This window comes from Erpetoichthys calabaricus, chromosome 3, assembly GCF_900747795.2.
Source record: "Erpetoichthys calabaricus chromosome 3, fErpCal1.3, whole genome shotgun sequence".
NCBI lineage: Eukaryota > Metazoa > Chordata > Cladistia > Polypteriformes > Polypteridae > Erpetoichthys > Erpetoichthys calabaricus.
Window position 1 is genome coordinate 280122798 of NC_041396.2, and position 27799 is coordinate 280150596.

Genomic DNA, 27799 nt, shown 5'->3' on the forward strand with positions numbered 1-27799 from the left:
CAAGCAGGAAATAAAAGGACAGGTATAGTTGAGGCAATGTTTGATGTTAATGGAGAAAACAAAGCTAATTTTAAATCTGGATGCTTTTTCACTACAGTAAATTTACATTGTAGGTTTATAGGGTCATAGGGTTTATTCAGAGAACTGTGAAATTATTACTTGCTTGTGCTATTCAACATGCATCACATCTTGTTACTGCAGTGCAAATATTTTTTGTTAATATTTAAGAATATTTCACTTCAGTAATAAAGAAAAAACGTACAAAAACGTACATTAATATTTTTATATTTGCACACTGTTTTGAATTTATTTTGCAGTATTCAAATTCATAAATGTCAAATAAGGAATACGATACATAAAGTAAATATCTTATGAAAATGTAATATTGTGGGAATACTGTATCATGAAGCCAGAAAACAAATTGTATCGTGGGGTAAGTGTATTATTATCCAGTGCCTTGAATGTGTACAGTATGTATGCACGCACACGAAAAATTGGGCTCATCAATGTAATTGTGCAATTTTCTGGGCTAATTACTGCCAAAACAGTGTCAGGGTAGACTCCAGTCCCAACACTACTCTGATTGGATCAAGAAAGTTTTAAAGGAGAAATACATTTTTATATTAAACAGTAGTCAGTTTTCCATTAACCATCTGGCCACTATAACAAAAAACCTAAAGTGTATAATTATGTTTAAAACATAATACACCACCATTTGACAATGCTAGAATGATCACTCCTTCATTGTTCTCATACTGCTTATGAGGGACTTCCTCATATTTTTTACACGTAATTTGGAATAACCTCTCCTTGGCAACCGTAACCTTAGAAATATGGAGCGCAGATATTAGAAACTGCATCAATTGTTAATTCAAATAACCACCACTGGCTTAATGTGCAACTCTGAGTGAGTCCTCTCAAATGCCCATATGGCAAGTTTATACTTAAAAAAATATATATTTTCCTTGGCAAATTGCATAAACATTCCAGTTATGAGATCATTGTTTCCCCAACAGTACAGACAAAAGAAAATCAAGCACAGGGAGGTTTATGTAAAAGCATTTATAGCTTTAATCTAATCGATAAATTAATAAAGGCCATAGTTCTCTTGATGTCTGGAAAGTTTTAGAACAAGAAAAACAGACTTTAATCAAATGTCAAAAAATTATTATATAAATAAAAATAAAACCCTGCACATAGACAGACAAGTATCCAAAACAGCCAACAGTTTGGACAAAGCATGTGTCTTGCAGGTAAAGAGATGAAAGAAAAAAAAATAGCAAGGCTACGCAGAACAATAAACCTGAGACAGACTGACTCATATGTTTACATCACTATTACATTCAAAATCTAATGCCCAAAGAATTACAGGTTTAAAATATTACTAGTGACACACAAGGTGGGACAGCACTTGGCTGTACTATAATTCTGTGCTTATACAAAACTTCCTTCAGGAATGGAGTATGACCTAACAAGCAAAAACCGGAATCCCCATTTTGCCACTGTAATATTCAACGCGTCATAGCTACTTCCAGGTCTCAGGTTACTTTGAACATTTGAGGAAAGGCATGCAATGCAACTACCAACACATCATAACTGACTTATTACAAAGTAGTGTTGTATTGAGGAAAGAGACTTAAAAATATTTTAAATATAGAACCAATTGGGTTACAAGTCTTCAATTTGATCACATTTTAAGGAATAAGTCTCCCTTATGGTAGGTATCATCTGTTGACACTGCCATATTTACTTGGGACCCAAAGTGCTGTTATTTGCTGTGCAGAGTTTAGAAATTACACTAAATCACTTTTTGCTTTTGCTAAAATTTTCATTCTTGAAGTACAGAATATCAAATGGAAAGAGATTAAGTGAGCACTTGAAGACAGAATTAAAATGGAAAACTTAGACGGTGGAGGGCGAGATGGTCTGCAGGGCAAAATGTTCTATTAACAGTATATGAACTGGCTACCAACCAAAAAATGTGGTAGAAGCAAAAAAGTCTAGCTTTTGAGATGCCCCAAAGTTAATACTTCTGGTAATACTGACAATTCTGAATCTTCATGGTATGCATCAAAATTACAAAATTAGGTTTAATTGCCAAAAAAAAAAACTGCTGAATATTAATTTCCTGGGCATATTTCAACTAGATGCCTAGGTCCTATTCCGTTAGGAAATTAAACAGTAAACATTCCTATACAAAAACTTTAACCGGGCCTTCAAAATTTTTTAAAGGCACTAATACAGCTGATCCAGGACAGAATTGGTACATCATGTGCGCCCTCTAGAATACTTGACCTAAATGGTAATGCTTTTCTAAAATATTATATTTTATTAATTCATACCAGGTTTACACCAAATCTGACATCCAAGTTAAATTCGTATTTCTCAATTTCAGGGAAAATTAAAGGAGTGCCAGGACGAAACTCACAACTGGATCAAAACATGTGAAACCAGAGGCCTCCCAAATAACCATTTCTGATTTGCTGCATACTTTATGGAAATAATATTGTAGTTCCCAAAAACTAGTGTGCTTGTATCTTCATTAGTTTGAGATATGAAGACTTTAAAAAGGAGATATGGCCCTAATTTTACTGTAAAAATGAGTGCTAAAAAAAAAAAAAAAATCAATGTTCCATAAGTCATAACTTTAAATTGTTAATGCTAGATTCATGATTTTGAGGAATTGCTATTCGGTGTCTGATGTCTTGCTTCTAAAATAGTTGGCCCACAATTAGCAATTTATGGCTGACAGAAAACTATTTTATATTATATATATTATATATTGTGGTGTGTGGCCGGCTAAATATTCCTGCCCTCACCCCCAGACCGCTAGGTGGAGCTCTCTCAACAGTGTGGACGTTCCCCGAATTCCAGCAGGGCCTCATGGACTATGTAGTTTATATGCACAGCCCTGCTGGATACCTTGGGGACCACCAGGAGTCGCTGTGGGGAGGCTGCCGGACTCTTACTTGCTCTATAACCCGGAGGTGCGTCATGGTCACATGACAAGAGGCAACGACGTGCTTCCGGGTTGAAGAAAGGAGCTTTTTATCCGACCCGGAAGTGTTCATGATCACATGGACAGAAGGGAGAAACACTTCCGGGTCAGGGACTATATAAAGGACTCTGGGAAACCAGTACGCTGAGCTGGGAGGAAGGGTGGCTAAGTGTCTGGGAGTGTGGAGGATTGATTATTGTATTGTTTATTGGTTAGTTATAGGAGTATTGTGGAGTGGAGGGTGCTTTGTGCACTGTACATTGTCCAAATAAATATTACTATTGGACTTTTACCTGGTGTCTGGAGTGGTCGAAGGGTTCAAGAGGACGACAGCGACCTTAATCTGCGAGAGTATATATATATATATATAAATATATATATTATAAAAAAAAGAGTGCAGCAACACAGTGTTTTTCAACAGAGTCACAGGCTTCTGCCGTTGGACCACAGGTTGCTGTTGTTCGGTGCATGAGTGGGTCTAGACCAACTATGTACCTATACAAGGGTAAATCTAAAAGCAAAAGCAATTTGAAAATTATACTATCCTTAATGTGTGGTTCAAAAACACATAGCACAGTGATCTAGCATTAGTCTAGTTGAAATTAAGGTCAAAAGATCATGGAAAGTCATGCTCCTCTGCAAGATTGCACCTTTTGTTTAACAACATGCTGAAGTGTGATTTCTTTGGGATGAGGGAGTGAAACCTGCTGAAATTCTTCAGAGAAGATGGATGGATGGATGGATGAATTACATAGTCTACCACTGCTGTACATTTGGATTTTGAACTATGGATTTGCACATGCCATAGTGCAGCATGACTAGGGGTAACAAAGTTTGCACAAAATGGGTGCCCAAACAGCTTATTGATCTGCACAAACCAACATCCTTTGGTGAAATTCAACAATCTTCCCTCTGCCCAAAGAAATCTCACTATGGCACATTTTGTTCAACATTGGTGCAATTCAGAAGCATAGCATCCATGTTAATTTGACCCTGGCTTCAAACCACACTAACAACGAACAACTGCACTGTGTGTGTTCGAACTACCACTAAGCCATCACAAACATGTCTTGTTTTAGCTTGTACCTACTGTGTGGCAACCACGTAATTACTTTTTGAATTACCCTCTCTTGTAAGGGCTACTAAACTGTGATCAGGAAAACCGATAAAAGGAAAACCAAAGCAAAATAAATCAATACAGATTCAAGTAAAAGGAAATTAGAGATGAATGGTAAATTTTTACTTTCTAGTTATACAAAGTATAGGGAAAGTATTGGAATCCTCCAAAAATTTCAGTTTGAAATTGATAAATCTCAACGTTTTACACCGAAATACCATTTTTGGAATTGTCTGTGTGTGTCTATTGTCATGCACGTGCAAGTAGGACATTGTATGGACCAAATTAAGGTAATTCCACACCAGGTCAGGGGGTGGCGGGGTGCACTAAACCTTCTGTTATCTCTGCAGACCAACCGCAGGAAAACCTGTCTGACTCATCGATGCCGACGGTTCCAGTGCCCAGGCTGACGTCACTTGCAGGTTCTGGCACCCAGGCTGTCGTCACAAGAAGGCAACTTCCAGTTCCCCTATGTCACTTCTGGTTTTATCAGTTAAAACTGCCATCTTTCCAAATCTCAGTTTCCAAACAGTTTATGTCTGGACTCCAACAGAGACACTTCTATCTAAAACCAAACCCATTGCAGCCAGGAATAATATACGGGTGGCTGCCCCAAACCTTTTTTTAAGGTGTGTCGAGTCTAATCATTTAACAATATGTAAAAAAAAGATAACTTGAGTACGCTTTCACTTAGGTCAACCAAATTTCGCATACAAGCATTAGATACAAAACAGACTTCTATCAACTAATCAATCAGCTATTTCCAACTAGAAGTTGTACTTTACCTTTTATACATGCAGCTGCAGAGTCCAATTTATTAAACTTTACTTTTATAATAATTGTTCGATATTACTTTGATTTGTAGTTGTTTTTTTATTGTAAATAATATAAAAATATAATCACTGTCTTGTGGTTTACTCCTCAAATATCCATCCCCATATCTGAGTATACGAGAAAGTCTAAAGGAGATCCACTCCAGATTTTAATACCTTTTAATAACTAAAATTAACCAGAGTGAAACATCATTTTCAATATAAAATCATGAGATAAGAACAAACTGTTGATGCTCTTGGCCTAGTAAAAAAAAGTTTGAAGAACTCAAATCCTAAAAATGAACGTTGTGGTATGAGCTATGCCATGCATAGCAAAACAGAGTCCAAAATCTACCATGTTGAATCTTGGGATTTGAGTTCTTCCACCACCTCAATGCTAGTCCTTTAACATTTCCAGTCGCTACTTACTGGCGATCTGTATGAATTTAGTACATTGTTTCATATTGCAATCTTTTTAAACAATCAACATGAAAGAGTACTTTTCAATATTAAAAGAAAAACAACAGTTTTCCTTTAAGAGGGATCATGACAAAAATATTTAAAATTTGAAGGTAATAAAGCCATTCAAAAAAAACAAAATGGAGCAGATGGAAGCTAACAGAGTAAATAATATGCAAAACCATAAGAAAATATCTTTTCACGAAATGGTTTATCTGCATGTGTGTGCATATAAATACCCAGTGCCCTCCATAATGTTTAAATTAAAGACATTTTTCCTTCATTTACCCCTCTGCTCCACAGTTTAAAATTACAAATCAAACAATTCAGATGTGATTAAAGTGCATATTGCAGTCTTTAAAAGGTATTTGCATAAAAGTATATTTCGGCCACACAACACTTTTTATACATGGCTCTCCCTTAGGTTTACCTAAGGTTTTAGGAGTATCTGTCTGGAATATCACTAAGAAGAAAGAACGCACTGACAAGCTTAGTGATCACAAAGGGACTGGCATGCGAAGGAAGACCTCCACTACTGATGACAGAAGAATCCTCACTATATTGAAGAAAATGCCCTAAACACCAGTCCAACAAATCAGAAACAGTCTCTACGAGGCAGGTGTGTATGTGTTAGAGACAACTATCTGTGGAAGACTTCATGTACAGAAATGCAAAGGTTATACTGCAAGATGCAAACCACTGGCAAGATTATAGGACTTAAAATGCCTGCAGAAATTTGGAAAAAGGTCTGGGACAGACAAGACAAAGATGAACCTGTATCAAAGGGATGGCAAGAGCAAAGTGTAGGGACAAAAATGAACTGCCCAAGATCCAAAGCAATGATGTCAAGCTGTCATTGCTTGCAAGGAATATGTAATCATTATTAAAATGACTGTTTTTAATATACCTACCATTGCTATATGCCCAAACATTATGGTGCCCTGAAATGGGGGGACCTTGTATAAAAAAAAGTGTTTAATTTCTACAAGGTGTTACCAAAATATACACAAATACCCTTAATTTAAAGTCTGTAAAGTGAACTTTAATCATGTCTGAATTGCCGGATTATAATTTTAAACTGTCCGGCAAAGGGGTAAATCAAGAAAAAATGTACTTTTCTATAATTATGGAGGGTACTATACATACATACATACATCTCTATTATAAAAGGAAATCTTGAGACAACAGACTATTGCCAAGAGATTTTTTCCCAAGTCCCGCCCTCCTCTCAACCATTTTCAACAATTCCCATGGTCCTCTCACCTCTAATTTGTGTAAATGCTTTTGTCAGAAACAGTTCCGGTGCTCTCAGCTCTTATAAAGTTTTACATTTTCCTCACTTTCAGTTCCCAATAAAAGAAGACGTATGTCCAAATCTTATTGAAGAATTTCATCCCAAAGGATTATCAACAGAAAAAATGAGTACGTAGGCAATACTAGCACCAAGAAATGATGAAGTCAAACTAATTAACCCAAAAACTGTCTATCGTTTACACGGCAAATTGGTTAAATACATATCAATAGACTATACTGAAACAGTTGGTGTTGATGTTGCGTAAGATGAAAACATTAACTTACAATATCTCATAGAATAACTACAACCATTAACACTGCCCGGTCTTCCACTGGCCAAATTACTGTTAAAAGAAGGATGTATCGTAATAATGTTGCGTAATTTATGTCTGAGTGATGGGCTATGCAATAGGACAAGATTAGTTGTACTCAAAATTGGTTGAACAATTCTGACATGTAAAATTTTAACAGGCGACAAGAAAGGTAATGTAGTACATCTCCTTTGGTGTCATATGTTATCTGCGGAAGACCTTGATATGCCATTCGAATTAACACGTTTACAGTTTCCCGTTAGAATAACTTTTGCTATGATAATTAACAAATCACAGGGACAAACATCGAAAAAGTCTGTTTAATTATTAGAGAGAAAGAAACGATATTCATTCACGGGAAGTTACGTGATACGTTGTCACGATGTTAAGTCCAAACACGGAATCAAAATTCAATGCGATATTGACGAAAAGTTAATTAAAAAAAAATTGTTTTTACTGAAGTTTTACAGTAAATGTAAAAAAAATAAACAAATAAATAAAAAAAAATTGCATGTTAATTTCAAGGCCAAACAGAATGAAAACATAACACAATGAATACCTCTAATGAAACATGAAATATAATTTACTTTCAATTTATTACATTTTACTACTTTTTTACTATGGTTAATTACTCGCTAAAATATAAAATAGTTATATTATGCATATGTAACAATTCCTATGAAAATAATCTGTTTAAATTGTACGTCCGCTTCCCCATACACTAGTGGCAGATCCGCAAAGTGGCTAGCGCGGAGCGCCCACCCGGGGTTTGGCGAGCGAAGGGAGCAGCCTAGTACATACATACATATTATATACATACATACATACATATACCTACATACCTACCTACATAGACAACATTTAGATTACGATGCGTACTTTGGTTTAGAGTTGCAACACATTACATTTTCAATAAGTCTTTAACAATAGTCATTGTAATTAATAAGGAAATTACATTTTCCCAACTGCAAGGCATATGCTGCAATGATTGGTGCTGCTCAAGTTAGAAGACCACCACCCACCCCCATTCTACATTTCTGTAATAGCCAGAACAGTATGGTTTAATTAAAAAAATAAAAATGCGAAAGTAAAAGTATTGCATGGTACTTTTAATCAAGACTGGCAGATGCATTAGTGTGATGTGTCAAGAATCATAACAATCATTTCCAACTTCTTTCTGTTATGCTAAACACACTCCTGAAACAATGATGACATCTTTTCTGAAAAAAGGGAGGCATTTCTGCTTTGAGGTTGATTTGGTAAGTTTTAAAAGCTTGTTTCATATTACTGTTGAATGGTTCATGTTTCCTCGAGTACACTACCAGTCACAAAATACACTGGGGGGACGTTTCCTTTTCACTATGTAATTCCAGACTCACTTGACGCAAGTAACGGGGGCAAATGAATATGTTATGAGACACAGAAAATCTCAATCACAGGGTTACTATTAGCAGAGCTGCTGAAATAGCTCAACATTCTTCTGAAAACAAATCAGAACACAGTAAATTTGCATTGTTAATTTGGTTTTCGAAGCCAAAGCAATATTCCTTATTACAACAACTAAAATGTGAAGACAATTGTAAAAGTACATGCAATATATATCTCAGTGCTAAGGAAGTGCATAGGATGCAAACTTAAGTTATGAATAACTGCTGAATTTAAGGTCAGTCTAGTGTAATATCTACTTATTGATTAATGCATAGACATTCATCATAGGAAAGTCTGACCACTTTTTAAAGGCAGCTTGTACACAAAATAAAGGTTGTTTTACAAGAACTCTCGAAAAAATCTTCAACTGAACACTGACTTCAAAGACAGCCTTAAAGTTGTGACAAACCTGCAAAAGAGGGAAAGACTTAGAAATTTAATGCATGTGAAATTCGAAAGGGACTTGTCCCGTTACATATTGTTGTTGAGTAAGTGCCATTAACAACCTTCTGTCTCTTCCATAAACTAATACAAATCTCAAAAATCTAATAAATGAATTTTCTGACAAATAAAATTTTAAAGTGTGTCGTTAAAATATCAACTTTAAATAGAGTTTGTGTAAATAAGAGGGGAAAAAAAAAAACAAAAAACTTAACACTCAAGTATCTCTAATCCGAAATGCTCCAAAATCCAAAACCTCAGTGCGGACTTGACACCACAACTGAAAAACTCCACACTAGGGTTATCCCTTATAAAACTTTTCTTGGGTTGGAGCATGATAATGAGTATGCAAAAAAGTTTATGTGAATAAAATTTGTGCAGATTCAAAATGGACTTATTTTTTCAGAGCAGGATGGAGGCGGGGGTCCCATGAAGCTTACAGCATCACAAGGCAATTAAACACATTCAATAATTATTTTTGATTCATAACCAATATGCCCGAGAGTGCATAAGTAACAGATAAACAGAACTTCATCCTGCACAATGCAATACTGTAGGTTCGTACTGTAACACCTAACAAACCAAACACTGGTTACACTGGTCAAACACATGTAAGATGGCACCATAGTAGTGTTTCTTTTCATTTGTTTTTTCAATATTTCTTGTGGGTTCACTTTGTATTGTATTCCTTCTGTTAAACGAGTTTCAATCTGACACACACTGCCAAATCATTTCCTGAGCTGCATTCTGACATGTCTTTTATGGCCGTATTTCTAATGTTGTTGAGTGAAACTTGACTGCAGGCATTGTAATACTGAAGAGATTGTTGTGGCAAGCATACTAGTTGACATTGTTAAAATAGAAATAAGTAAGCAAACTCCACAGAAAAAGGTGAACCAATAAGAAATGACAAGAAGTGTTAATATCTATATTTTTCTTGCACTGCTGTTCTATTCTAAATGCAGAATAAGTGAAAGAAAAAAACAGTTAAACCAAGAGATCAATTAGAGGTTGGAATGAAAAGTGCAGCTACAGAGACCACCCAGAGCTTAGATAGGAAATCATTGGCCTGGAGGATGACAAGGTGTACTGTAAAGTAAGCCTACTAGCTCAATCTGCACCACTAACTCATTTTGTAACCTTTGAGAGTCCTGTAACATCTCAGTGCAGTGCTACAAACATAAAAATATCGACGTTTGTTTAGTGTTTTAACTTGTAAAAGATTTTAGGTGTTAGGTAATTAATATTAGCGACTTAACATATGAGCATGATGGCATTGACATGTCACAAGGGAGCGAAGTGAGTGCAGAAAAGAAAACACTCGGCAGACAATGTTTTGCACATTATCGCGGAGTCGGACTCAGATTTTTCCGAATCGGATTTTATTGACAGTGATCAGGAGATTGAGCAAGAGAGTGAGAAGCCGGCATCAGCTGATCGGACACCAGCCGATGCCGCGCCAGCTGATCCGCTGTCAGCTGAGCGCATTCGCACAGCTGATGCATCTACGGCAAGGTTCGCGTGGGAGGAATACACAGACATTAATCCATCAGAGCCGAACTGGCTACCGGACTTCACAAGACGGCATGGCTTGCTGTTGGACATGACAGATCACCAGCTGCTGAACTACTTCAGGCTGCTCTCTCCTGATGCTGCTTTTCAGCTACCGTCAGACGGGACAAACAGGTAAGGCAGAGAAATTTTTTGAATCATGGGCTGCGCTTGCATTGCATTCTCGTTTTTCAAAGTGGAAACCCACAACAAAAGACGAGATGAAGCACGCTGTGGCATTACAAATAGAGATGGGACAGAACTGGTGATATAACTTCAGGGAGCATTGGTCCAAACGTGCTTTGGCCTCTGGTGGCTTTGGACAGGTTATGCAGCGTGATGATAGGTACGTGACGCCACAAACTTTTATTTATTTCTGTTAATAAACAGAAGCAAATCCCATGGGGTGAGCCAGGCTATAACGCCATGCATAAAGTTCAGCCCCTGCTTGACATTGTGGAACCAACACAGAAACAATTTCTTCAACCTGGCTGTGATTTGTCTGTGCATGAATCTATGATAAAATAAAAGGGACACCTTTTTTCTGCAAATATATGCCAGACAAGCCCACAAAGTATGGCATAAAGGATTTTGTACTGGCAGAAGCAAACACTGGTTTCTGCCTGAAAGTAATTACATATACAGGAAAGTATTTCTTTCAAAAGAGAGAACTGTCCCTTGACAAGTCAGGTTGTGCTGGAGCTGCTTCAGGGCTATGAACATTTGGGTCATGTTGTGTACATTTGGACAATTTTTATACATGCCCAGAATTGTTCATGGAGCTACAGAGCAGAGGAATTGGAGCTTGTGGCACAGTGAGGGTGAACAGGAGACACATGGCTTCACAGTTGAAGCCAGACAGGCTGAAGATGAAAAGAGGGGACAATACTGTTTTCATGCGGGCAGAAAACTTGGTGGCAGTGGCATGGCACAATGGCAAACGGGTGACTTGTCTCTCTACAGCACACACTAACAATATATGTGAGAAAGTGCAGCAACAGACAATTGAAAAGTAGGCACCAAAGCAACACATATTGTAAGCAGTGCAATGTGACAATGACTGAAATTGGCTGCTTTGAGCGAGATCAGACTTTGCTGTGTAAAATGTATGTGATATGTATGTGAAATCATATAGTATGCAGGCTCATACAACATGCAAGACAGTAACATTTGTCAAAAGTAAATATTTCTTGTTGATTTGATATGTTATACAATTGCTTTGTGTTCTTTTTTAAAAAAATGTTAGTTTTTGGAAAAATATTCAGCCCTGAGAGAAAAGAAACAAAAACAAATAGCCCTAAAAGAGTTAAGAGATCTAAAAAAGGTACAAAGGAACACAAGATTAGACAAGCTGCACCAGCAACACTATAAAACAGTCTGAATCCTACAAATTGTAAGCATTACCAATTTATGTTTAATTTACATCCTGTGTCAAAAAATTGCACCCAGGGTTTTAATCAGCATGGAAATATTTAGGTTCAGTATTGCCAAGTACATAAAAAGTTTGAGTGGCATCTGTGTTATACTTAAGTCTACCATTAGTGAAGCTCCACATCATGCTCAACACAAAAAGGCAACAGACAGGTTTAGATCACACAACCACTGGAGTTTCATATTGCTGCTAGACATCAGAAAAACACCTACATAAATTTAACAGATGTATGCACAAGTGAGCAAGTTTACCAAGTTTGCAGTTTATATTATACCATATGTGTTAGTTAGGAATCGATTTATTTTTTATTGTTTATGTTTTGTTAAGGTCGTATGCATAGGATGTCACCTTCCTGTTGCTACTGCTCTTGACCGGAATGCACAGCTGTGGAAAATGGCAATCGGCTGTTCAGCAGAGATGCACAAGTGTGCAGCAGGAGTCAAGAACCTGGGGATTGTAGTGCCCTTTGTTTAAACTGTGCTTTATAAGTACTCAGTTGAACTTTGTTAAAATTTAAGGCTATTTCACACATGTAATACAGAAATTCATGTAATTGACTTGAATTGTTCAATAAATGTGTATTCAGATGTTTTTTTTTGTTGTGTTTTTTTAAATTTGGCTAACCAACAGCTGCCAATTTGTGGCTATATTGAGAAATCAATCAGTAAAGTGAATCAGTAAAGTGGCTGTACTAATCAATCTGCACTACTGTGCCACCTAAGCTAAAAATGTGTGTTTAAATGTCAAATTTCTTAAATTAACAGCATTCATACATATAGCCTTATGTTGAATGCTCAACTGTCTTAAAGTTCCAGAATATTATAGTCTAACAGTATATTTTACATTCTCTAGATTTTTGTAACATTTCCTCTTCAAGTCAGTGTTTTTGGCAAAAACATGAACTGAACTCTCTACATGCACAATTAATGAATTATTTCATGTTAAGATATCAGAAATAAGTTAACTGAATGACTGGCTGATAACTATCGACTGTTCTATAAAACTACTGCAAACATTAGAAAGAATAAAATATTAAGCTCAAAGTGCTATAATACTTTCACCCTAGAGTCTGAAATCTCCTTGTGTGTTAAATTTAAAAAGAGGATTCCCCAAAATTTCAAGCCCTAAACAGAATGCATGGTGGCTGTAACACAAGTGACAACTGGACAATCCTAACAATTGTGGTTGAGTCCCAGGAAATATTTCAGGCCCAGAAGAAAACTCAAAAGGTACATGTGCAGATTGCACTGCCTCCAAAATGCTTTTGTCAACATAATCCTCCTAAAATTACATCAGACATCACATCAGCATTCACACAGGTTGAGCTCCATTCATATGGTTTATTATGACATCTGACTTTGATAGCTGCTTGCCACAGCCCGCTGCTTCTAAATTGGTAAATGTGTACAGTTTAAACAATCCAATCTAGTTTTCTTCAAGTAAAGGCCCCACTTCTCCCAAGGGGCTAAAGACTAGTGGAGTTCCAAAAGAAGGAAACTCCACCAATGGTGCAAACCAGACACCATTCTTCAATAAGAAAATAGAAAAAACAAAATTAACAGGTAATGGACCATTCAAAACTAAAGAGTAAAGGTTGACGTTTGTTAAGGATACTCTAATGTTATAATGAGAGAATGAAGCCCTGCCACCCACTGCCTAATTTTTAATAGAAACTGGCAATCCCAATACCCCTAACAACCTGCCATACTTACATCTACATGATGTGTCATCAGACCCATCTTCAATTCAAACAAATTTATGAAACAATCACAGAACCCAAATACCATAAAGACCACTACTACTTTGGGAGGGAAAAAAAGGAAAAAAAAAATAAGACGATCTCCCTAAGCATGGCAATTGCACCAGATACAAATACTTTGAAGACATACAAATCTACTAGGTCAGAAACCTGTCTACTTCATCCTACTACAGCCAAAATTGATATAGACAGTCCAGTATCCTGTCCCATCGCGGTTCACTTTAATACTCTACATCAACCTGATATGAGCAACTGCAAGTATACACACGTATGCACAGGAGAGTGTGTGCTCAATTAAGAGTAAACAGTCATGAATCTACTGAAGAAGCATGTCCCCTTAAGGAGGGGAGTGGGCTCACACCGTACAAGTGTTCCTAAGTTATCAGAGGGCACCCTGAACTCTGCAAGAGGACACCAGTACTTGGGTGTTGTACCATATTAGCCATTATGGATGTAGTGAGAAGTCAATCAAAATGACACCTTTTATTGACTTAAAGACATTACAATATGTAAGGGTTCAAGGCAACTCAAGGTATTGCCTGAAGAAGGGGCCAGAGTTGCCTTGATAGCTTGCATATTGTAATCTTTCCAGTAAGCCAGTAGAAAGTGTCATTTTGCTTGACTTCTCACTACAAGAGGACACCAGAAAGGATTTTTTTCAGACACAGAAACAACTTTTTACCCACAGATAATTTGGCTTTGGCTAGCAGTTAACTTACTATGCCTCGAGCAGAACGTAGGGCAAAACCTCTCTGAACAAACACTTTAAAGGGTGCATCAAGCTGTCCTACAAAACATCAAGGGTTGTACCTGGTCTTGAATCGGAGAATGCTGGTATATATCTTAGTTCCCTAGAACTCTCTAAAGGAAAAAAGTGGGTTTATTTTCAACCAAGTAGTCTTCAAACGCTTTATCAGTCTCCAATTTCTGGGCACTTGTGCTAGGTAAGGTAATTGCTTTTTTTTCTAATTTTAGTCTCAGACTCCTAAAAACACTGCTGACATTACACCTGTGCTGGTAAAAAATAAAATGAAAAAAGGAAAACCCCAAAATACACAGATTTATGGCATTGATTTACTGGGTGGTGCAACCCTTACCCACCAACCAGCATATTGTCTGAAAGGGGGATCTTAATATTGGGTATGGAATATGATAAATTAACTATGCCCCCTTTTTTGTTTAAATAAATCACTAGATCTACTCGGTAGAGTTTCTCTTAATCTGGAGGAGAAAGACTTGCAGTTTAAGAGTAAAACGTAATTTAAAAATATAGGAGTCAAAGCCAGCCATAAAAGAATAAGACAACTAAAGGCCTCAGTTACTCTTCTACGGAAGCGTCAACTGAAGTAAGCCTGAAAACCGCATGGTGCGGTCGACCTCAAAAGCAGGGCAATCATATGGGGGTCCTGACCCCGTGGTGTAACTGATAAGATGCCTTAGGTGCATTCCTCACTCATGTGAGGCCTGGAAGGCGAATATGGTCGAGGCGAGCCTTTGATGGACTCCACCAGGCACAATCGTCTCCCCCGCGTGTATACCGTCAAAACAGCAATCGCTTGGTGGACGCGATGCAAAAGGCCTCCAATTCTCCGGCGTCTATTTCGACCATCTAGGCTACTTTTTAAAATACATTAAAAATGTATCACAGCGTAAAGCAGTAGAGTAGCCTCTATGGTCCCATCGCGTCCCCGCACTTCTGCTACCTCAGGAGGAAGGAAGGGTGGATGTGATGGGCTGAAGCGAGACCAACCGGACCCACAGATATTACAACTTAGCCCCCTTTTGTGAATTTCTGAAAATGCGCCCCAACCCCCCTACATACTTATACCATAAGATACCCAGCCCTCCTCTTCCTTCCATCAATATCCCGGTCCCGCCTTCCCTGACTTACCCTATAGAAGGCTCCATTGGAGCCGCGGACTTCTACGGCCAGACCGTCCATGCTATCGGCAGCCGCTACGACTCCGTCCGGGGGAACCCCCAGCTTGACTCTTCGACCAGCGCCGCTGCTCTCGCTGCTGCTCCTCGGTCTCCTGTTGACTTCCAGGGTCGCAACTCAATGAATGCCGCAGTCGAAGAGGAACGGGGTTCCAGACAGGGAGACTGAATCCGGCCGCGATGCCTTCAAATGAGATTCATGAATACGCCACTTGACAAGCCGTTCCTGTAACAAGAGGTTCCAGCGTGCACTTCCAGGCGGTGAACCCTGGACCGCGTATTTATCCCCGTTTTACGTTACAATGCTATTGAAGTAGAAGGGTCTCCACCGCACTCGCTTTCCCCCCACCCCCAGCCGCCAAGCTGCACCGCTGCTGTTTAATGCCGTTACAGCACCGCCTCTCCTCCGAGAAGCACGCCACGAGAGTGAGACATTAAGTGACTCTACCGGGGACTCCCCACTTCTCACGAGACCTCCTCCTCGTCGAATCTAGGCGGAGCTAAGTCCCGCCCCATATCCGCAACTTGCGCCCTTTCTTTTGGTCAAATTGGCTGCCATTCACTTTTAATCTTAAATTTAATTGGCGGCTGTCCCTGGCCATCAAACCGTGATCTCTGTCCTTTGCCAGAGGAGCACACTCGACCCCACCCACCACACCCCTGCACCTGAATTGCGCCATTTGCCAGCCTTTAAAGCTGAAAGGCACTCTTCATGTCCAATTGAAGCCAAAGATCTTTGGTCTCGCTCACCCCTACGACGAATGTATTGGGTGGTTTTTGTGAAACAATCGGCGTCTGCCGTTTAATCCTGCCCCATTGGGAAGGGTTATGTTTCGTCATTTACAATTAACTATAAAGCTGTTGGTTACTCTGCTCGTCAATCAAGCGGATTTCGCCACATTTTTTCCTAAACACATTGAGAATAAAGAACGAGGAAAGAAGGTGTTGAAGTATGTTTTACAGGACAGCATAATTCATGGAAATGTATTTTATAATAATGTTTAAAGTAATCGCACAATTTAATAGTTTTTAGCGGCTTATGGTTAAGTAAGGTAATACGTAGATATGTGAATATCTTCAACCACATTTTAAATCTTTGTTTTATGTGTGAATATGAGGAACTATTAGATTAATTAAATGTATAGTTTCACATACGGCATAATGATAAAATATTTGTAGTACATTTTTAAAAGAGCAATCCTGTTAACGAATTATGGCAAAACGGTGTACAAGATGTGGATATTTATCTATTGTTTCAATCCAAAATTTAATCTGCACATAGAGATTAAGTGGATTTCCAAGGTTCAAAAATTGGTCCTGTGGCAGGAATTGACCCAACAAGCACGTGCCGCTGAGTTCTAACCACTACACCATGCTGCCCACAACTACAAAGTCTTAGCTGGCCATCTTCAGTCAAAAATAAGAAACATGGTTTTAACCCCAGCTCTGATTTAGCTAATGGGTTTATGTTAAAATCTACTTGAGATCTGAACAGTTTAATTTCACGGAGCAAGTGTTCAGTCAGATGCAGATGGTTTTGGATAAAGGCGAGGGAATTTTTGTTCCAAAGGATGTAAAGAACATTTTAGAAAATTAAAAACAAAAGTCCCGGACCAACCCGTCTTAGTTGAAGGCTCTTGTAATTCTATGCAGAGCAGCTCAGCTCAATTTATTTTACTTTATTTTTACATTGTCATTAGAACAGCAGAAGCTTTCAAAGCAATGGACACCGACTAGGATAATTCCAGTAACTAAAACCTTAAATGACTTCAGCCCAGTGGCTCTGATATCACTGGTTATGAAATCATTAGAAAAACTTACAAAGAAGTAGCTGACAGATAAAACTGAGGGTTTATTAATTATTTGATCAATTTCAGTTTGCCTTCCAGCCTAATAGGTGGTCACTTTGCTTCATCTGTTGTATGGCCATTTGGTATGCATCGATACTTCTCATCAGGTTATAAACAACATCCAACCCAACTTGCTTGGATAGAGGCTTATAAAAGATTTTAGTTGGACTTAAATTTAGTAGGGTAATTGATCAACTCTTTAACAAGCAGAACTCAATGAATGAAAGTTAAATGGTTAAATCTGTTAAATCTTAAAATAAAAATAAAGTTAAAGTTAAAATAAAGTTCAATCTGACATGCTGTCCTCAAACACATGGTCCCAATCCAAGAGTATGTTCTTTCAAATCTGTTTGTCACAGTAAATCTGAAAAAGGGTTCATCTTAAAAACGTTTTGATGACTCAATGATTATAAACCTACTGAGTGAGAATGAAACCAGTCATGGTTCAGTGGTGGATGATTTTGTTAACTGGTGTGATGAGTCTTTTCTGTTGTTGAAACTTAGAAACTTCTGGGGGAAATCATAGACTCAAAACTGACTTGTACTCAAAATACAGAAGCCATCTGTAAAAAAGAGCGCCTCTACTGCCTAATGAAGTCAAATGTTTTTAGTGTGAGTCTCACCATTATGTCAATTTTTTGAAAGTCTTATACAAAGGCTGTGCTTACTTTTGTTCTGCTGGCCTAGTGTGGAATATGTCAGCAACAAAACTTAAATTGTAAACTAGAGAAGCAAAATGAGAAGGTCTGACAGACCTGTTTAGTTAGCAATTACTACAGAAAGAGATTGCGTTCTGTCAGACAGGACTTGCCCACTACATTTTCCATTTGAGTGGTTGCCATCAGGTCACAGGTTCAAGGTTCCAAGTGTAAAAAGCAGCAGGTTCAAATTCTTTTTTCTTCCCACTGCTATTAATCTTCAAAATAAGTTCCACTTTAATAAACTTGCGCAGACATAAATCATAGGATAAACAGCTATCATTTGTATCAATCATTAGGCAAGTGTAAATGTTGGTCTAATTTTTATGCATAATATGTTTGATCTAGCATTTTTCTGTAACTGCTTAATGCTATATTAGATTTATTGCACTAGGTTTATGTTTGATGGCTGTGTTCTTTGTTGATGTGTTTTTAATGTTATGTCGTGGTCTGTCCATAAAACCTGCTGACAAACTAAATTTCACCCTTGGGATAATAAAATTGAATTGTTTTCACTTTGACATTAAAACATCTTTTTCTGTTGGTCACTTTCAACCAATTTAAATTTACTGTGATTCAATGTTGTGTAACTATGAAATGTGAACACTTTTCACGAAGGGGTGAATACTTTTTATAGGTACTATCTATCTATCTATCTATCTATCTATCTATCTATCTATCTATCTATCTATCTATCTATCTATGTGCATTAATTATTTTTTATTTTAGAAATGTATTTATTTGTGTGTTATTATTAATTCAAATCAAATAATATTTGATATTTAGTTGCTAAGCTCTGAGACTGTGAATTAAGTAGAATGTAAAAGGACAATAAATAGTACATGACTTAATAAATATCAATAAAAAACTGTTGTGTTACCTGAATTAGTATGCTTTATATTATAATTATAGAAATATGTAATAGATAATGCATGAATACATAACTTAAACTTAATGTAAGAAAATTAACTTTATGTAATCCTGTCTTTCTTCAAGGTGCGGATGGAGTGTGGACAGAAGATCCTCCTCAGTCTCTTGAAGTGGACGATAGACAGCCGTAGTGTTTACCTGACCAAAGCACAGAGGAGAGGCTTTTGTTGAGTTGGCTGTTGTCTATGATAATTTTCTTTGCCCTGGTCCAACATTGCTTGGTGTAGATGTTCTGGAAGTTAGAGAATTAACATCAACACTGTTGTATTCAGCTGACTGCACAACTATCTACAGAGCCTTGTGGTCCTGCTGTGTGCTGCTCCCAAACCAAGCAGTGTTATTTTCCTGTTAGGATAATTTCTATGGTGGTTGTGTTGAAGTTCTTTAGTAACTGAGAGGACTGCCTATAATCCGTGAGACATCTGAGATGGTAAAGATGTTGTCATGCCTTCTTCACCAAGGTGTCAATGTGCTTGGATCAGGTCATGCCCTCTGTGATCTGAGCACTGAAGTATCTAGAACTGTGCACCCTGTCTGCCTGAGTGCTGTTAATACTGAGGAGGTGGTAGTGCCCCTGCAGTTTTCTCCAAAAGTCTACAGTCAAGTCTTTTGTCTTTTGATCACATTCACAAGTAGACTGTTGTTCTGACTCCCATGTGACAGACTCTCCATTTCATTCAGGTAAGCCTGCTCATTGTTGTTAGAGCTCAGACCTACCACAGTTGTGTCATCATCAAACCTGAGAGTCACGTTAGAGTCTGTAGGGGGCCAACAACTATCTGAGCAGCACTGTGTGCAAGGCCAGAGTCCTTGGTGGACAGGATACCAGCTGATCCCTGTGCAAAGTCCCCCACAACAGGCCAGTTTAGCAAAACCAGTAGATTTAAACCAGACTATCCAGAGAAAAAGCAATGAGTCCATGAGGAGAACCAAAAGTTCAGACTCCATATAGACAGCAAGTGAATTTCAGCACCGGTCCCTAGGGGTAGGTGACAGTGTTAACAACTATCAAATAACATGCATTTAATTAAAATAAACCATTTAATTTTTCAAATGGTATTAATGTTTTGGTAAGATGAATGTTGTGGTAAATCTTAAAAACATTAGAAATCTTAAAAAGTGATAATTTTAATGTGACATGTCAAATAACATGATTATATTGAGTATTGTCTTCCTAAGGTAATTGGGTAATAACAGTATTATTTGAAATTATTTTTTGATGAGCAGTGCAGGTATTTAAATATAGGAAATCCACTGTGGTAAATAATCAAGCGTCGACACACAAAGAGGTTTGGGGGCAGCCTCCCGTATCCACATTACTAAACGAAGGTTGTATATATGCACGGATGCCAGACGCCAGAAGCAAGCCATGCCGAAAGCGCACACGCACAGCGTCTCCGTGCCCCAGAGTCAAACCCATTGAAATCCCTCACGCCTTTATTTGTGACGACTTGGTAACAGAGGTTTTTGGTAAAGCAATATCATTGGACCAGATACCACTTTTGACGCACCGGGATATATTATGTTCAAAGAATATTGACGTTGACCGGATAAATAACCAAGTGATTGTATTGCTTCCTGGAGAAAGCCGCGTCTTTCTAAGTACTGACAGTGTTGATTCTGAAGACGAAAGTGAGCATCTTAATTTCCCATTAGAATATTTAAACACTTTTAACCCGGCCGGATTACCACAACACAATCTTAACCTTAAAGTACAGACAATAGTCATGCTATTAAGAAACCTTAATACTAAACAAGGTTTATGCAACGGTACACGGTTGGTCGTGAACAGCATGAGACAAACTGTTATTGAGGCACAAGTGCTTACGGGATCCCATACTGCCAGAGTTCGTATGACGTTAAAGTGAAGGTTTTAACTACTCCATACCAGGGACAGCTGATTCAAGGACAGGAAACCATCTTTACCAAAAATATTGTTTATAAGGAAATTTTTGATTAACTATTTTGAATTTACCATTTTATGATTTTTTTGTTTCCAATTTACTTCACTTAAACCTTTGCACTCCAATATTTTTTTTATTTATGAGTGCAGCAACTCAAAGACATTTTGGACTTAAATGATATAACAATTAAATTTAATTTTAGTTTTAATAAATTGGTTAAAGTTAGTACAAATATATTTATTTCATTAAATGAAAACTTTCCCAGGACGCTCGCATCCTCAATGATTTTTCATCCCTCCAAAGATCGGAGGGAACAGAAAGTGATTGCCATTCTTGGATTTGCGATTCTTTAGAGAATCGGTGGTATACTGGTACTTGAGAATTGACTGCAACATGCAAAAAAAGGGTAAGAAAATGGTCTTTACAGAAAAGAGTCCAAAACAGAACTGCACACGTCAGTAAACATGGTGAATGTACAGTTAGATGGCAGGAAGAGGAGGGATCTTGGGACCAGAACAGGAAATGAGGTCATTGGGCTGCGGCTTCTTAGAAGGTGGAACCAGAAGTGACATCTTCATGGAAGCCAGGCGGAATTTTTCCCGCATTTGGTCTGCGGGGAGACAAGAGAAAGGATTAATGCACTCTGCCACCCCTGGTCTGATCAGGAATTACCTTCTTTTGAGCCCTTTTAGCTGCCTCCCATGCGCACATGTGTGACACCATTTATATTGTTTCTACATAAACTTCTTAATGTAACATTATACGTATAAGTCAGATACATATAGCCTTTAAAACATGCTCATGTTGAATAAAGTCAGTTTAAAGGATAAGTTCGCTATTTTTCAAGTCAAAGTTATTTCTTCACAAACATGGTATACATTGTTTGCCACACAAAATTGTGTTCTAAAGTTAACAGTTATCTATAAATTAAAATATATATATATAGCCTGTTCTAGCATTTCATAATGGATAAGGATCTGCGCTGGTATCCAGAAGGTTGCCGGTTCGAATCCCCGTCACTGCCAAAAGAGATCCTACTCTGCTGGGCCCTTGAGCAAGACCCTTAACCTGTAATTGCTCCAGGGGTGCTGTACAATGGCTGACCCTGCACTCTGACCCCAAGGGGTATGCGAAAACTAACAAATTCCTTATACAAGAAATTGTATAAGGTGAAATAAAGAACAAAAAAAAAATAATGAAAGCCATGTGGCACAAGGTTTGACTTGAAAACAAAATCTTACCGATTACATCCATTTTTCAAGCCAAGAAAGTTGTCTGCTGAGTTGCTCTTCTCTGGACCTTTTCTAGTGCTGCTATGTCCTTTTTGTAGCCTGTAGACCAAAACTGCACACAGGACTCCAAATGAGTACCCTAAACATCAGTGTGCTATATAACCTGACATTCTGTTAGCCTTCTTAATGGCTTCTGAACACTGTCGGGCAATTGATAGTGTTGAGTCCACTATGACTCCTAAATCCTTCTCATAAAGTGTATTTTTGATTTTCTGACCCCCCCATTCTGTGTTCAAACTTAACATTTTTAGAACATTAGAACACTCTAGACGAGAACAGGCCATTCAGCCCAACAAAGCTTGCCAGTCCTATCCTCTTATTTCTTCCAAAAAAACATCAAGTCGAGTTTTGAAAGTCCCCAATGTCTTACTGTCTACCACACTACTTGGTAGCTTATTCCAAGTTTCTATCATTCTTTGTGTAAAGAAAAACTTCTAATGTTTATGCGAAATTTATCCTTAACAAGTTTACAACTGTGTCCCCATGTTCTTGATGAACTTATTTTAAAATAACAGTCTCGATCCACTGGACTAATTCCCTTCATAATTTTACACACTTCAATCATGTCACCTCTTAATCTTCTTTTGCTTAAACTGTAAAGGCTCAGCTCTTTTAATCTTTCCTCGTAATTCAACCGCTGTAGCCCTGGAATCAGCCCTGTCACTCTTCTCTGGACCTTCTCTAGCGCTGCTATGTCCTTTTTGTAGCCTGGAGACCAAAACTGCACCCAGTACTCCAGATGAGGCCTCACCAGTGTGTTATAAAGGTTGAGCAGAACCTCCTTGGACTTGTACTCCACACATCAAGGTGCTATATAACCTGACATTCTGTTAGCCTTCTTAATGGCTTCTGAACACTGTTGGAAAGTCGATAGCTTAGAGTCCACTATGACTCCTAAATCCTTCTCATAAGGTGTACTCTCGATTTTCCGACAGCCCATTGTGTATCCAAACCTAACATTTTTACTTCCTATGTGTAATACTTTACATTTACTGACATTAAATTTCATCTGCCACCAATCTGCCCAAGCCTGTATGCTATCCAAGTTCTTCTGTAATGATGTAACGGATTCCAAATTATCTGCCAATCCACTTATCTTGGTATCATCTGCAAACTTAACCAGCTTGTTACTTATATTCCTATCTAAATCATTTATATGTATTAAAAATTGCAGCGGCACTAGCACTGACCCCTGTTCAACATCATTTTTAGCATCAGCCAGTTCTGAAGAGGTTCCTCCCATCATAACCCATCTACAAACATCACCCTGAACTTCCACTTCTTTTAGCATGACACCCAACCTCTAATGTGTCACCTTATCAAATGCTTTCTGAAGTCAAGAAAGCGGAGGTTCTTGCCATGAAAATTAAGAAATTCAAATTATGAAAATAATCTGTAATTCTTTGCAAATAAGTATTATTTTTTGCATCAATGACGCTGATATTTCATTGACTCACAATTTGCAGACAGCATTGCATCATCCATGTGTTTAATGCCCAAAAAGTCGCTCTTCTTATTAATAATACATAAAAATTGACCATTTCTTGTTATTTCTACTGCAGAAGTGTACATCAGTCTGAACCTAAACAGATATCATTAAACATTTATGTTTTATTCCTTTTTTTTCCGCACGCATACTTAACACTTATTGATATGGCTATAATGAACATGGGGTGGGGGTTTGCTCTGGTTAAATTGCTCCTTCTAGGGATGGCACAGCCCATAGCCCTCATATACAATAAGCAAATTCAGAAAGTTATGTCACGTCTACCCGTTCATTAAGTGATTTGCCTGTGTGCTTCAGACGTACTTGGCCAAATGAAAATTCAATTATTTGCTCTTCTCCACCATTCTAAAGCACATGGCTGCAAGACCCCAAACCCCCCGCCGTCATGTCACCTTCCTTGAGTGCCTTGTCACCAAATCCTCTGACAGCTGCAGTTGCTGAGCCCAGGTGCCATGCCTGACTGCACCATTTGGTCAGCTGGAGAGGTGGAGTCTGTTTACTTCACCTGCCATCTTCACGCTGGTGGCTGTCAGTCCCTGTGCCCAAAATAGCCCACAGCAACCCGAGCGTTAAAAGTTAATTGACCGGCCAGCGTTTTCTGTGTAAATTAAGAATGAGCAAATCCACAGTACTGACAGGGCAGGCTTTTAGTAGTTTCTGATTTTCCACAACATTCATTCATTTATTTATTCAACATCTTAGGAAGAAATGTGCTGTTTTGCTAGCTACAGCATCATTGCAAATTTTGATTTAAACATTAGAAAATTTTTGACAAAAACAGGCCATTTAGTCCAACAAAGCTTGCCAGTCCTATCCACTTAACTCCTCCAAAATTAAATCAAGTTACTGTCTACCACACTACTTGGTAGCTTATTCCACATGTCTTTTGTTCCCTGTGTGAAGAAAAACTTCCTAACGTATGTGTGAAAATCATCCCTAACATGTATCAGTTATCCAGTTGTGTCCCTCTGATGGATCATTGGAAAAAACATAAGCACCTGCCAGGGTGGTGCAGGGCAGCCAATGTCTTGCAAGAGATCTCTAGGGTCCATGAGCACTGTGCCAGAAGAAGGAGATGACCAGCACATAACAGAACAGAAACACATGGACCTAGTGCTGGTTGTAGCTCATATAGGGCCTTTTTGCCCATCGGTGTCTACAGCAGGTAGTCAGCATTCTGCTCCGTTCACGTTCTCTCAAGACTATTCAGACTATTGTACTTTCTCCGGTCCTGTTCAGCCTATATACATCGGACTTCCAACACAACTCAGAGTCCTGCCACATGCAAAAGTTCACTGATGACACTGCTATCGTGGGCTGCATCAGGAGTGGGCAGGAGGAGGAGTATAGGGACCTAATCAATGACTTTGTTAAATGGTGCGACTCAAACCACCTACACCTGAACACCAGCAAAACCAAGGAGCTGGTGGTGGATTTTAGGAGGCCCAGACCTCTCATGGACCCCGTGATCATCAAAGGTGACTGTGTGCAGATGGTGCAGACCTATAAATACCTGGGAGAGCAGCTGGATGATAAATTAGACTGGACTGCCAATACTGATGCTCTGTGTAAGAAAGGACAGAGCTGGTTATACTTCCTTAGAAGACTGGCGTCCTTCAACATCTGCAATAAGATGCTGCAAATGTTCTATCAGACAGTTGTGGCGAGCACCCTCTTCTACACAGTGGTGTGCTGGGGAAGCAGCATTAAGAAGAAAGACGCCTCACGCCTGGACAAACTGGTGAGGAAGGCAGGCTCTATTGTTGGCATGGAGCTGGACAGTTTGACATCTGTGGCAGAGCGACGGGCGCTCAGCAGGCTCCTATCAATTATGGAAAATCCACTGCATCCACTAAACAGTGTCATCTCCAGACAGAGGAGCAGCTTCAGCGACTGACTGCTGTCACTGTCCTGCTCCACTGACAGACTGAGGAGATCGTTCCTCCCCCAAACTATGCGACTCTTCAGTTCCACCCGGGGGGGGGTAAACGTTAACATTTAACATTATACAAAGTTATTGTCTGTTTTTTACCTGCATTATTATCAATCTTTAATTTAATATTGTTTTTTTGTATCAGTAAGGTGCTGCTGGAGTAAGAGAATTTCCCCTTGGGATTAATAAAGTATCAATCTATCTATCTATCTATCTATCTATCTATCTATCTATCTATCTATCTATCTATCTATCTATCTATCTATCTATCTATCTATCTATTCAGAACTCCAAGTTGTGATGTTTCATCTTTCCACTTCGGATGGGTTTCCCGTCAGACTATTCGTAAAACCATAACATCAATGTTGATTTGTTACTTGGTCTGCCAATAAAAAGCAATTTAAGGTACATGGCCTTTTTATGGAAATAAAGAACAAAATAAATGTAGTGAATATGTTTCACTTCCAAAAAACATTTGGAGCTGGCCAGGTTATAATGATTAAGGTAAAAGGTATATATTACGTCACAAATAGGTCAATTCAGGTAGCTTTGCTTTGTCTGAACTGTCTGAGTTGTAATTCCAGTTTTGTGGGGAGATTCACTTGGTATTTCTGAGTCAACAACTCAAAATTACAGTCTGTCTGAGAGCATGCGAATGCAACATGAGACATCGACGAAAACATGTCAGAAGCACATGCCCCACATAAATGGCACCACGGCATTTACAGAGCACACAACCCATAGCTTTTATAAATGGTGCACAAACAGTTTTACTAGACCAGTGGTTCTCAATCTGTGGGGCGGGCCCCCCTAGGGGGGCGCGAAGATGTGAAAAAAAGAAAACGAATCGAAAATATGAAAAATACATCTATTGAAACTAAAACAAATTAACTTAAAATTACATTCTGATACTAGAAAAATAAATATAGAGTTAGATAAATGTCGATAAAAGTTAAGTAGGTATAACAAATATGCATCTATGATATATCATTAATTAAAAAAGAACAAATTGGTATTAGTGGGCTCCATTCAAAAAAACGTTAGGGGGGTGCGATTAAAACTGCTATGAAAACTCGGGTCGCAAATCCTTAAAGGTTGAGAAACGCTGTACTAGACTTTGATGAAACAGATCCTTATCGGCCCATTCAGCTACACAATTGGTGCCCCATGCAGACTTTACAGCACACGTGACCCTTTGTGTCTGAAGCATGTGCCCCTTAACTTTCTTAAAATGGTGCCCTTAATGGATTGCCCCAGCTCAGCCAATAATCTCCATTCAGAATTTCTTGGTGAGGGTGTCCTGTGGCACCTCCAGCCAGATGCTGCCCTGGGTGACTGCCCATGTCACCCATACCTAAGTCTGCCACTGCAATGACTGCCCATCTTTTGGTTTACATCTTGGCTTTTTTTGCAAAGTATTTTACTGGTTTTCAATTCCTTTGCTATACCCCTTAGCTACATTTTGGATTTCTCACTCTGAGCTTTGATTCTTCATTTTCTGATTATGACCTTGGCTAGTTTATATTACAAACTTCTATCTCCTGATTCCATTTTCATTTCCAACTGCTGTTACTTAGTGCAATTGGTACAACTGGTAGCAATCCCTGCATGTTTGCTGGGTGTTCTGTCTTATGATGTTCTGACCCAAACAATCTACTAAATACAAAATCCAGTTTGTTTTAATTCTCTTTGAGATATGTCTAGAACTTGATTGGAGTCCATCTGTGGGACATTGAATTGATCAGACATCAATAGGAAAGGCGCACATCTGTGTATTATAAGGTCCAACAATTCACACTGCATGTAAGAAGAAGTCTAAGAAACTCTTTGTAGACCCCCGCATTCAAATTACAGGAAGGCATAGAACAGGTTAAGGGGATAAAATCATTTCTAAAGCTTAAAGTGATCGCAGGAGCATTATGGCCTCAATGATTGTGAAATGGATGATGTTTGGAGCCACCAGGACTGCTCCTAAAGTTGGTTATCTGACTAAACTGAGTAACCTTGCAAGAACCACTTTGGTGAGGGAGGTGACCAAAAACCCAATAATCAGAAGAGCTTCACAAGTCTTGGGAAACCTGTCAGAAGGACAACCATCTCAGAAGCATTCCATCTATCAGGTGTTTATGGTAGAGAGACTAGACAG

The 27799-nt window shown here is 38.4% G+C and overlaps 1 protein-coding gene and 1 long non-coding RNA gene across 4 annotated transcripts in view; one reads left to right on the plus strand and one right to left on the minus strand.

The window, feature by feature from the left end:
- fxr2 (FMR1 autosomal homolog 2) overlaps window positions 1-16001 on the minus strand; it is a 101883-nt gene extending 85882 nt beyond the window's left edge. For 2 of the 3 annotated variants that reach the window (XM_028798436.2, XM_028798434.2), the window contains exon 1: window positions 15493-16001. In XM_028798436.2, coding sequence (XP_028654269.1) covers window positions 15493-15543 — 51 coding nt within the window. In that variant the 5' untranslated portion in view covers window positions 15544-16001. The remainder of the gene's footprint in view (window positions 1-15492) is intronic. The other variant, XM_028798435.2, reaches the window with a different exon arrangement.
- Window positions 16002-16453: 452 nt separating this feature from the next.
- Window positions 16454-20428, plus strand: LOC127527219 (uncharacterized). Its single transcript, XR_007934527.1, has 3 exons — window positions 16454-16591; window positions 19084-19447; window positions 19479-20428. It is a non-coding gene; the product is annotated as an uncharacterized LOC127527219 (long non-coding RNA).
- Window positions 20429-27799: the final 7371 nt, after the last annotated feature.